This window comes from Mixophyes fleayi, chromosome 5, assembly GCF_038048845.1.
Source record: "Mixophyes fleayi isolate aMixFle1 chromosome 5, aMixFle1.hap1, whole genome shotgun sequence".
NCBI classification, from domain to species: domain Eukaryota; kingdom Metazoa; phylum Chordata; class Amphibia; order Anura; family Limnodynastidae; genus Mixophyes; species Mixophyes fleayi.
The window spans coordinates 234,793,300-234,806,666 of NC_134406.1; the positions used below are offsets into that span (position 1 = coordinate 234,793,300).

Here is a 13,367-nt window from a genome sequence, read left to right on the forward strand (position 1 = left end):
CATGAGTCTCCTTGTCAGGCAGATTATGATTCAATAGTAGAGAATAGAAAGTAGATATCAAGCCTTTAGAAGACGTTTTGTTTTTACAAAAGATTTCTAGGGGGAGCGATTGTGAGGAGCACGAGGGTCTATTAAGGAGGAGAAAATGTGACGAATTTGAAGATATTGGTAAAACACGGAGGGCGAGAGATGGAAGCTGTTGATTTTTTATGCATTTCTAATGCCCTTTTTTAAAATCAAACTTTATTTATATGAAACAATTTCACAAGCATTCTGCAATGTTACATTTTACATTTTTAATAGAATCATTGTTTCCTGGATGTAATTTATCTTTTCATAATATCAGCAACGTTCTTTCCCAAAAATTAAATTTGAACTTCTCTATTCTGAGTACTGTTTTTTTTGTTTGTTTTTTGCATAGATTTCTGTGTGATGCTACAACAATTGTGTCATGCTGTTTTTATTCCTGAAAATACAGGAAATACAGCCGATTTAGTAATTTATGCATATTATTATATTAATCGCACATTACAACTGCATTGGTTTTTATTTACATGCTCTATCAATGAGATTTGTAACCCTTAGTAATAATTCTCTTTAAGGCAAGAGCTCTGATCTTCCTCTCCAAATTATAAATATGGTAGAGACATATCATGCAATTGTTTTATAGCATTTTCTTGCAAATGTATCACAAGATAATATTAGCTAGAAAGAGTATTAATAATTAATAATATGTACTATTGCATTAAATTCTATTCAGAATCCGACTTAAAATCCTAAATGCAGCATTAAGAATATGTTTTGCTGTGAAAGGCATTATTGCAACCAAAGTAAACTATTTTTAATTAGAATTTCAAGTGCTGATTATTGCATAAAAATCATATATAACTGAGTAGTGTAAGTGAGCCGTTAGCAGGGCCCGATCAAGGGTACCAGTCGCCCTAGGCTATTACCGCCGCAGCGCCCCCCCCCCCCTCGCTGCTAGCTGCCTGTCAGGACGGCCACGGGCGCTTCTTACTGTGGTCACGTGAGATGCGGAAGTCTGATCTCACGTGACCACAGTAAGAAGCTCCCGCAGCCGTCCTGACAGGCAGCTAGCAGTGATCGCTGCCAGACTGCCTGTCATGTAGTAGTGACAGTCGGGCCGCCCCCTTTACACCAGGGGCGATCCCGATGATGCAGGCCCGGCGCTGCCTAAATTTAAAAAAAAAAAGGCAGTGAAAAAAAATGAATCTCCGTGACGCTGCGCCCCCCAGGCTCCAGCGCCCCAGGCTGCAGCCTGGTCAGCCTATTGGCTGATCAGGCCCTGGCCGTTAGACTCTTGTTAGCATCTGATTTTAACACCATTATGTGCATGAATATGTATGTGAACAATCTGTGTATCTTACTATGACAGGTCATGTGTGTTAAATCATTTTGAATTTTATGGGATTCTGTGTTAGCACACCTTTCAGATTTCCACACATCCCCTCAAATTCCCATTCACACCCCTCATAATGCCAACGTACCCAAAACACCCATGCTCTTTAAAGCTCCATGTACCATAAAATACCATTCTCTCTCTCACACCTCCCACTTGCTTTAAAACAAGTGAAGGCTAGGGGCTAGATTTACTAAACTGCGGGTTTGAAAAAGTGGAGGTGCTGTCTATAGCAACCAATCATATACTAGCTGTCATTTATTTAGTACATTCTACAAGATGACAGCTAGAATATGATTGGTTGCTATAGGCAACATCTCCACTTTTTCAAACCCGCCGTTTAGTAAATCTAGCCCTAGGTGGGCTGCCTGTAACCCATCACTGTTATATACTAACATAGCACAAACATATACATTTACTAAATAATTCTCTTACACTCACTAATCAGTACTCATCATTTTAAGAGTACATGAGAGTTATGCTGATTGCTGATGCGCAACATTGGCAAAGCGCAGCAGGATTAATGTCCATTTTGACTATGACTATAGGGGCCGAGCTTCTGATTCACTTCCAGTGTCATTGGTATTGCAATTGGAAGATGACAATATATTGTTGTATGGGGGGGATTAAATGTTGCATGTGAAAAAACCATGCACAGAGAGTTAATAATAATCAGGGTAGTTCATCATTACGACGTGAGAGATCTCCTCATTACATCCTTAGTTTTGTTGTATGGAACCTCAATTCTCACCTAAGTGAAGTGCTTGTAAGTTAAAGTACACTATACAAAAAATACATAAAAGATGCTTCATTATTATAAGATATGGAAATATCTGATATGTCTATGACTGAGCAATAAATGTTGTTGCAATAATCTGCACAGTGATAACCAGTGAATTTTACCTTTTGTGTTTCTGAACATTTTCGCTAACTATACATTTATTTTTTCTATAGAAACACAGGTTCTGGGTCTCTACAATGAAAGTCTTCAGAAACTGCCATTTGTGAAGGTACCGTGGTTTTATGTTTATTGCTTTAGGTGTATTTTTGCATTGTGGTTTATATTTAACAGATGGATTAATTAATCGCAAGAATTAATCATAGTCTATGTAACCTGTTTTAATTTATTACATATAATGGAAATATCTCAGTTTCAGGGGTAACTACAATGTTACAACTATAATACTAGCGGCAGCTGAGGCCTCCACCAATGTTCCCCCTAAGATAGATAACACAGAAAATAAACAAACAATGAACAATTAAAAGCTTCCGGTTAAATGGATTTCAAAATTAAACCTTATTCCCCCTGGAAGACCTTTCTTTTGCCCCATGAAATCAGGCCCCCACAATGGAAGGAATTGATCCACAGAGCACAATGTTTAGAGTACTTGAACTAATAGTTATGACACTGGGACATTCAATATGTAATTGCTTAGGAGGGTTGAATCTGTGGAATGAGGTGTAGGAAGTTCCAGAGCAGGGAGTACCACCATTAAATCATAAAGTGAATCAAGTATTTAATCTACTGAGAACTCCATCCTGAAGGATTGCATTGAGACTCTGCTGTTTAGAGAGCATCTGCTGTTTAAAGAGCATCCTTCTAATGGAGGGGATTCATTTAATTAGATTATTTTGAATAATACATGTGCTGTGGAGATCTTAAGATCCAGCAGGAGTTAAGCTGGGTATACATCTATGTAATTATCATGCAGATCACAGTCTGCTTGGTCCGATATTACAAGAGTGTGTACCCCCCACATGATCATGTTTTATCGTACCAAAACATATTGCGTCGTTTGATTTGGTTTTACAAACTTGCTAAACATCAAGATTGATGATGCTATGACGTCGGGCAAATTTGGACCGTTACGAGAGATGCAGATTATGTAGGTGCTTACTGTTATGGCCACCAGTGCGGCATAAACTCATAGAACAGGTAGAAGAGGTCTTCACCTTTAGCAGCCGCCTTTCCTGTAGAGACTGGTTATGCTCACAGGTACTCAGATGCCCCCAGGTCTTATGCTCAGAGTAGTATGAGTTTATGCTGGCACGGCAGCGCACAGGTACAGGAAGTTGCACACGGAACAGCGGCAGGCCAGAGACCAGCGGACTGGACAGAACATCAGAGGTATATCAGGTACAGGCAAAAGGGTCAAGGTCACAGGCACAGGTTCAGGATCCAGGGCCAGGCGATAGGTCAGGGTCACTAGCAGAGATTCGGAATCTGGGTACAGGCAATAGATCAAGGTCAGAAGCACAGGTTCAGAATCCAGGAACAGGCAAAGGTCATACACGGGTAATCAATCACAGGTTACAACACCAAAGACAGGAACAGGAGCAGGCAGCAGTACTGGAACAGAACGCTATAACCAGCAGTGAGGCCCAGTCCTCACTGCCTTAAATAGTACAAAGAGCCAATCAGAGCAGAGCCCTACAACAATCCACAGGAGTAGCTTAGTTGATTAGATCACCAGTGGCCAATGAGAGTAAAGGTACACAGCCAGTGCAAATCAACCAGGTGGCTGCATAATAAATTACTAGAATACAGCCAGTAACGCAGGAAAAGCTCCCCCTAGATTAGCCACTATTAGCTAAGATGAGCCAGCCCTGTGCGCACGCGCCTGAGTATCTGACAGCTGGCCGGGCGCTGCGACAGGTAAATGCAGGCGTCCCGGTTGTTGCCTAGGACCGGAAGTGACGTCCCGGTCGTCATAGCGAAGGCCGGGACACCATAGAGCAGAGGCGGAGAGTCGCGGCGGTGCCCACGGCCAAGGCGGCTAACACTTACGCATGAATTGGTATGTTCATCAGGACTTTCAGTTGTTGGTACAATTATTACAGAAATCGCATCTGAAGGAAGATAGCATAGGTGTGTACCCAAAACAGAAAGAAAGTTGTCAGCACTTATCCTTCAAACTGCATATCTGTGTGTGTCTAGCAAAATGAAAACATGAGGTATTAGTTCATATTTTGATCAAAAGACTTTAGCCTGCAGCCCAACGTCAAGGGTACCTCATTATATGCAGGTCCTACATTGACCTATATGCTTTAAACACTATTAAAATGCAGTTAAAATCAGATGCACTCACCTCCCAGGTATAGGGGTTTACATCTAGCAAAGGCTGGCTTGTGAGCCACACCCAAATGTGCCTTAAATAGGCTTGATGGACAGCTGCTATGACAAAAAGGCAATATTTTGAAACAAAACCAGAGAAAAAATAAGCCCGCGCTCGGTATATCCCACATTATATATGGAACCAGCTCCTTGGCAACAAGCCCGCGCTCGGTATATCCCATATTGTATGTAGTACCAGCTGCGTGGCAATATAAATGCCCAGGTGTGTACCCAGCTTTACATTACCATATCGGCATGCTGAGCATCTTGTGACAAAATGTATGGAGATTTCCTTCATCTCTAATATCCTATCACTGGAAGATAAACAAACATATGTACAATGAGCAAATTGTGATTATATCTCAGTTTAGCAAGTGACCTTACTCTATTATACATTGTTTTCTATCCTGTTCTGTTTTCCAGGGAATATATGTAATTAAGGTGCACTTATTTGCTGGTCAGAAAGAAGAGTTGCTCTTTTGCATGGACTTCACAATGAATATTAAATATAACCCTTAATCTGCACATTAAACGGATATCTGAACATACAAAGCTGGAACAGTGCTGAACATGCAACATTGAGACCATTCTGGATATATTTCTGACTGAGGAGCTGTTCTGATATTTAAACATTGTCGGTACGGTGCAGTTCCCCCCATACAACATTCACATATCATCATCATCATCATCAGTTATTTATATAGCGCCAACATATTCCGTAGCGCTTTACAATTGGGGACAAATGTAATAAACTAATAAACAAACTGGGTAAAACAGACAAAGAGGTGAGAAGGCCCTGCTCGCAAGCTTACAATCTATGGGACAATGGGAGATTGACACATGAGGTTAAGTATACATTTTGCATCTTGGCCCAGCCAGACTGCAAAGGTAGGGTGACTCATAAGCTAAATGATCCTGTCACACAATAATGTTGGTCCGGGGGTAGTTGTCTTGTGTGAAATTGTGTAACAGGCTAAAGGTAGTGAGGTTAAGATGGTGGTTGAGGAATATTATACGCTTGTCTGAATAGGTAGGTTTTCAGAGAACGCTTGAAAGTTTGTAGAACAGAGGAGAGTCTTATTGTGCGAGGGAGAGAGTTCCATAGAGTGGGTGCAGCCCGAAAAAAGTCCTGTAACCGGGAATGGGAGGATGTAATGAGGGTGGATGAGAGACGCAGATCTTTTGCAGAACGGAGTTGCCGAGTTGGGAGATATTTTGAGACAAGAGAGGAGATGTATGTTGGTGCAGCTTTGTTGATGGCCTTGTAGGTTAGTAAAAGTATTTTATATTGGATTCGGTAGAAGACAGGCAGCCAGTGTAGAGACATACAGAGTGATTCAACAGAGGAATAGCTATTTGCAAGGAAAATCAGTCTTGCCGAAGCATGCAAAATAGATTTTAGGGGTTTGAGTCTGTTTTTGGGAAGACCAGTAAGGAGGGAATTGCAATAGTCAATGCGGGAGATGATGTCTTGTGTGAGATATGTGCGGATTCTGGAAATGTTCTTTAGATGTATGTAACATGATTTAGATATAGAGTCAATGTGGGGAACAAAGGATAGGCGTGAATCAAGGATTACACCTAGGCAGCGAGCTTGTGGGGTGGGATTTATGGTCATGTTATCAACAGAGATAGAAATGTCAGGTATGCTCTTGTTGGCGGGTGGGAATATTATTAACTCTGTTTTAGAAAGATTAAGTTTGAGTTGACGAGAGGACATCCAAGATGAAATGGCAGAAAGACAGTCAGTTACACGGGACAACACAGATGTGTTTAATTCTGCTCAACAGCTTATTGTTTTTTTTGTTCCATCTAAGATCTGTTTGGTTCAGAGGAATATGGGCAGCATAAAAATAAAAGGATTTAAAAACAAATAAAAAAGTTAATTGATATAAGTTCGCTCCAATACAGGACGGTAGCACCATATTAGACTATACCTAGAACACACAAGATATTTGGGCTACATTTACTAAATGCCCCATGTTTGTCTCAGAGTGGAGCCATATGTACCTTACGGGTGACAGAGTATTTCAGCACAGGGAGGAGGAACGTGAGCGGTGAAATAGGCCACATAATAATGATTACTACCCCTCACACTGCCCCACAACTGCTCCCGGTGGATGGCTGCACAAAGTGCTCGTCTGAAGACAAATATGGAGGATAGACTGGGAATGGCTGATCTTTCCTCCATCTTTGCCTTGATACATGGCTCCCATCACCAACAAGATATCCACATGCAGAAATAAGTGTCCAAAATTTAAATTATCGTGAATTTTTGTATTCTGTGTTTTCTTTGTAACTATTTATTTACTTATAATTGCTCCATTTGTATAAAGTGTTACCATCAGCAAGTATAAAATGTAGCCCAAAGCAAGTTTAGGGGCCTGATTCATTAAGGAACTTAAATTAAGAAGTTTCTTATTTCAGTCTCCTGGACAAAACCATGTTACAATGCAAGGGGTGAAAATTAGTTTTCTGTTTTGCACATAAGTTAAATACTGACTTTTTTTCATGTAGCACACAAATATAATTGATAGCTTATTTGTACACTGAAATTTAAAGTTGATATTTGTGTGCTACATGAAAAAACAGTCAGTATTTAACTTATGTGCAAAACAGAATACTAATTTTCACCCCTTGCATTGTAACATAGTTTTGTCCAGGAGACTGAAATAAGAAACTTCTTAATTTAAGTTCCTTAATGAATCAGGCCCTAGATGAGGGAAAAGAGGATGGCAGGAGGGGAGCACAATATGTCAGGTACAATCACATAATATCAAGTATTTTCATTAACAAACATTGTTAAATGTTTTAACAGACTAAAAGCAGACACAGATAATTACTACGAGCATGCAGCACAGGAGAGTGGCGGATACGCATACAATATATGATTTTATGTTTATTATATGTAAATCTTTTTCATTTCTAACAAGGTGGAAAGAGCATATCTCTTGCCCAAAACGCTACTGTCACAGATTTAGGGTATTTGCTTTCTGTTTTTTGCACTACTCACCAAAGAGGCGCGGAGTCTAACGTGTTCCTGGTCTTCACCAGGGACCCCCGCAAGGGAGTGTGGTCTTAGCTGCGGGAACACGCAGGTCGCAGTCCTCCGAGGCAGTAATCAGTGAAGCAGTAGATGAAAGCGGTGTCGTACAGGTCGGGTCCAAACCGTGAATTCAGGAGATGTCCAAGGGAAAGTTCAAAGCCGTAGTCAGGGTAGCCGGGTCGGGGTCAGAAGCACAGGAGGAAGAATCAAATATCAAGCCGAAGTCAAGTTCACAGGGAGCACAGAACAGGAGTAGTAAGTAACAAGCCGGGTAATACACAGGAAGCGCTGGAAATGGTACACAGGAACGCTGGAGCTAGGATGAGACCTAATACTCTGGCACTCTCCATGTGCCAGAGTGAGGCTTTTATATAGCTGCAGTCCAATCATTGGCGGTGGTGACGCTAAACACCACCGCCGGAGTTACTGGGAAGCGTTCCGTTGCCTAGCAACGGAACGCGCGGCCGCTGACCCGGAAGTTGCCTGGCAACCGAGCGCTCTGTCACAGAAGCAGACGTCCGTCTCTGTGCGGCAGACATAGCACGGAGACGGCGTCTGACAACTACTACTCTGTATTCCATTGTAAAACTGTTTTCCTCATTTAAAACACACCCACTACTATTTACTTAAATGCCCCTTATTAAAAATAAATAAATAATTCCCTTACAGCGACCGATTCATCTTTCATAGCCTCCACCTTCCACTGGCTTACGGTAGACACACAGACTGTCCCCACCACCTGCTAAAATCTCTTAGATTGTAAGCTCATTTGGGCAGGACCATCTTTACCTTCTGTTTCATGTTATTGTATGTTATTTATTTGTATCATGATTACCTCAATGTACGGCATTACGTATATTACAGCTGCTCACACGCCCTTTCTGTAGTAGCACGGAGGTGGTGATGTGTGGATGTATGTGTCCTCTCTTTCTCACCTTTGACCTTCTGGCAGTGTTTCCACCTGAAACCTCACTGCGTTTCAGGATGATTGTTACCTTCTCCACAACGGCTTCCCCTGCTCCCACGTTTCCCCCCTTCGTTCTATACTCAACGTGGCTGCGAGACTCATCTTCCTTTCACACTACTCTTCTTCTGCCTCCCCTCTATGCCTTGCCTTACACTGTCTCACCTTCTCCTACAGAATCCTTTTCAAACCTCTCACCCTCACGTACACTGCCCCTTATATCTCCAACCTCCAACCATTCACACCCCTGCCCGTTCCCTGCAATCGGCCAATGACCATCGCCTCTCCTCCATTCTCATCACCTCATCCCATGCCAGAATTCAAGATTTCTCCCAGGCTGACCCCCCTCCACTGGAATGACGTCCCTTGCTCTATCCGACTGTCCTCTATCCTAATCTGTGCACCTTCAAACAGGCACTTAAAACTCATCTGTTGTCATACTCCGCTCCCCGGGTATCTCAACCCGAGCCTCAATACACTGACCTCACTTTAAACCGCTTCTTAGTACAGGCTGTCAGCCATGGTTTGCACCTGTGATTACTTCACCTGTGTTTTTAGTCAGTTCTGCCATTGGTCAGTCCTCCTTCATAAGGCTCCTCCTTTTACCTATTCATTGCTGGTTCTTCAAGTCTACACCTGGCCTGGTTCTGATTATTATCTATACTGTTACCTGCTCTGCATGCATCGCTGACTGCTGCTGATTCGTTACACATCCCTGCGGTAAGCTGTGGCTCATCGTTTGCTGCATATCTGGATTCCGCTGATCTCTGGTCACCTGTTCCACTCATTCGTGGTAATCACTATGATCAACGCCTGCTATCTACTCTGCATGCACCACTGACTACTGCTGACTCGTTTTACATCCCTGTGGTAAACTGTGGCCCTTCATCTGCTGCATATCTGGATACTGTTGATCTCTGCTCATCTGACCCACTCGTTACTGATTGTTGGTGTGATCATCTCTTGCTATTCACTCTGCCTACATCGCAGTCCTCTGCTAATCCCTTCCACAGCCATGTGGTGATAGTTGTGGCTCATCATCTGCAGTATACTTGGCATTCCATTGAACTTTACATTTATGTTCCACTCCTTAGTGGTATTTGCTGTGATCAACACCATTGAACCTCGTATTTATGTTCAACTCTTAAGTGGTAATTGCTATTATTATCATTTGATATCAGAACTGTATCTCTCTGTATGCTGTTTAGTTCTGTTCTCCCATCTGTCTCACTGGGACTTTCCCTGGAGGGCCGCGACCTGCAGGGTCGAAGCCGCTGGAGTCCAAATTCCCTTGCGGGAATCCCTGGAGAATACCGTTCATCCTGTTAGACTCCGCGCCTCTAGGGAAGTCTAGCCAGTACCAGTTGAGACAGCAGGATCTCACTCATTTCTACCTGATCAAACCTGACATCTGTTCCTCAAAGCCTACCAGTCTTTCACCTAACCTTCTCCATGCTTGTTCTCCTCACCTCCTTCTTCCCTGTATGCGCTCCTCTTGCTCTTGTTCCCCTCCACTGAGTCCCTCTAGTGCCTGGGATCTGTTTACCCTCCCTTTAGCATGTAAACTCTTATGAGCAGGGCCCTCTTCCCTCCTGTCCCTACAACATTTCTTCTCCTCCAACTTCACTTTACTTGCTATGTTTGGAACCATTGGAGTCTTGGTTCTACTCATTTTACCCTGCATGGTCAACTGTCTGTATTATGTACGACGCAGCGGAAATCTTTTGACGCCTAATAAATAAAGGATAATAATAATAACAACTTCTAGGCAGAAATATAATGGAAGAAGTACCTTTGAGCCTTCAACTTAAACTGCTACCTTAAAATAATAAAACTAACAGTAGAGCATATAAATATGACTCTAGGTTTGAATCAGACTCAAACTTAAATAGCATATAAGAAAAAATACAAAATAATTCATGTGTCCCTGCAGCCACACACCTTGAATGCTAATCACACTCTATAAGCAATATGGTTTCAGTGGTGCACAGTACCTGAAGATATTAAAGTTCAAGAAGAATAACTTGAATAGAACAGCACTAGAAAGATAGGAACTCTTTAGTGTAACAGCACTCCAGTGAATTGGAGTCTGTAGCAGTAGTATTGTTAAATGTAACACTAACAGTCCTGCAAGCAAAATTTGACTCCCTCCTTGAAATACAGACTACTCCATCCACACTTAATAACAAGGGAAATTGTAGCACAGTTTCACAAAAACTAACAGACCTCTTGACAAGCAGATTATCCTTATACAACTCAGTCTTTCTTTCCACACATACGTTGATATGCTGGGCTATGTAGTTCAACAGAAATCCTCTCTTCTCAATTCTGCACTAATATTTCAGCAATTCAATACAGCACTATGACAGTTTGTATGAGCGCATGTTGAACTAAGGAGAAGCAAAGAAGCGCAAAACAAATCCTTATTTTAGATAAAATAAATCACTGTAGCATTGAATCATTATATAAAGACAATTTATTATTTAAATCATAAAAATACACAAAAAAAAGCACAAAAGTTTAACATCAATAACAAAAAATAAATTAAATAAAAATAAAAATAAGGGTTACAAAATATATCCCATATATCTAATGATCTGGACTTGTTATATCACCAATAGCTTATACATCTCCTATAATGCACATATAGGGATAAAGAGTGGAAGAAATTGTTGTCAATAAAAAGTATTTTGTGCTTTAAACCAGGCTTGTTGTTAAAATAATCAAGAGATAATTCCACAGTTTCCAAATTATGATCGTATCATTTAAGTTCCATACAGCACAGCCACCTTCAAACCACATGTTGATTAGCTGCCACGATCACTCATATCATATCAAAGTCCAAAGTAACATCACTCTGGATTATGTATAAAGCATATGACTCATGGAGCCCAGCTGGCGGTTTGTGACTCCGCCTCCTATAACTGCATAACGAGTCTATCATCCAAAATGAAACTCTCTTGTTCACCGCAGTGACCTTACCCCTCTCAGGACTTGACGTAGACAAATAGAAATAGTAGGTGTAGTCCAAGTGGAAATAAAGGTCTCTTTTTAATCAATCCTTCCCGTAAGCACAATCCGATTCAGGTCCTTTGATCAGATATATTGTAACACAACTGACGCGTTTCTCCACTGGTGTTCTGTGGTCTCTTCAGAGATAGTTGTTTGTCTTATGAGTCTGCTATTTAAACTCCTTCTGTCCAATGCTAGTCAGTTCCTAATCAAAACCATATTGATCAAAACCAACTGATAATTAATCCATTGATCCTTGTTAATATTACGGTGATATTTATACATTTGATCTGCTTAACAAATTAAATCAATAAAATAATAAGAAAACTTTAATAAATATGGCTATACATATATAAATAGATCAATAATAGTAAAGCCATTTAATTCTCAACCGCACGGGATTTAAAACAAATAACTTTCTTAAATGGTTTTATATAGAGAAAACATAATCTTCTTAGCTCAATTCGTATAATAAATCAATCTTACTCAAAACTTAAAAAACCATCAATATAATAATAACTCCAGAGAAAATAAAAACTGTGAATTAGCTACGGGACACAAAATCGTGCCCTACAACATATAAAGCAATTAACCATCCTATTGAGCCACATGGCTCTTAGTTAAGTTAACAGAGATTTTTTGGCTAAAATCATTAGTTAATTCTTCTTTCCTCTCAATGCCAGCTCTCGCTTAGTGAATAAGTAATTGAATCACCATCAACAACCCATAACACCCAAATGCTGCATTTCTCCATCCAATGTATTTTTACCCCCTTCAGTTTCAGTATAATGGTTAGCACCACTGCATCCAATCTTAGTAAAGTGCTACGGAATCTGCTGGCGCTATATGAATAAATGATGATGATGATGATGATATTGGCATACAGTTCCCCATGCCTACCTTAAAAAAACTAAATAAAGCTGCAGTTTGTATCACCCCTTTCCTTCCCCTAGTTTAGAGTGGGTGTTATTTAACTAAAATGTGCCTTGATCTGTGGTATCCCCTTTACCTTCAATCTTTAGTAGCGCAGTGCCTCCACCTTGCACTGAGTGCAGCAGGCTCTTCATTGGATAGTGTTCTCTATAAAAAACACCTCCACCCCCTACTAATAAAACCACAGGCACACACAAACAATAACAGTGCACAAATTGCTCTTTGAAAACCACGCTGACCTGTTTATTAATCCACTATAAGCTCCCAAACAAATTTTCTGAGTTAGACTTGACTTCCTTATTAAATAGAATTTCTTAATTAAAATGTAAGTTTTAAATATAGCTTAAGTTAACACATTTACAACACTATAGATTCACTAACTAATTAACTAACTAATTTTATCCTCAGCTCCTCCACCATTAGTGACCTGTCAGTTCCTTCCTTCCTTGTCTGTGCGATTATCTGTTAGTACCGTTTTTTGGTTGATTCTTCACTTCCTTTGTTAGCCCCTCCCCCTTTCGTAAGCTCTTACTGAATCCTCCGGCTGCAGCTCAGTGTCACCCATTCTAAGTAACAGTTATGTGTTTTGCATGGGTATCTGTCATAAACCTGCCTGGACTGATTGCTGTGTTACAGCTATGTGGATTCTGTGGGGTAATCACAGTAGATGTTTTTAAGTCAGGACCTAAGAATATAGAGATTGAGAATGTCTTATATTGTTGGATCTATGGTGTTGTGGGACAGCTGTCAATATATATATTACAGTGGCATCCAAGAGTTAAAACTTAAATAATTGCCTTTGTTTAGTGGTTATATAATTAAATCAGGCCTTAAAGTACACATTCCAGAGAAAAAGATGGTTACGTAGTGGTGTAAA

General features: G+C 40.7%; 1 protein-coding gene across 4 annotated transcripts in view; it reads left to right on the forward strand.

Annotated features, from left to right (window-relative positions):
• Positions 1-5,203, forward strand: part of LY96 (lymphocyte antigen 96) — a 36,019-nt gene extending 30,816 nt beyond the window's left edge. For all 4 annotated transcript variants that reach the window (XM_075213669.1, XM_075213667.1, XM_075213668.1 and 1 more), the window contains 2 exons: positions 2,375-2,430; positions 4,959-5,203. In XM_075213669.1, the coding sequence (XP_075069770.1) occupies positions 2,375-2,430; positions 4,959-5,054 (152 nt within the window). In that variant the 3' untranslated portion in view covers positions 5,055-5,203. The remainder of the gene's footprint in view (positions 1-2,374; positions 2,431-4,958) is intronic.
• Positions 5,204-13,367: the final 8,164 nt, after the last annotated feature.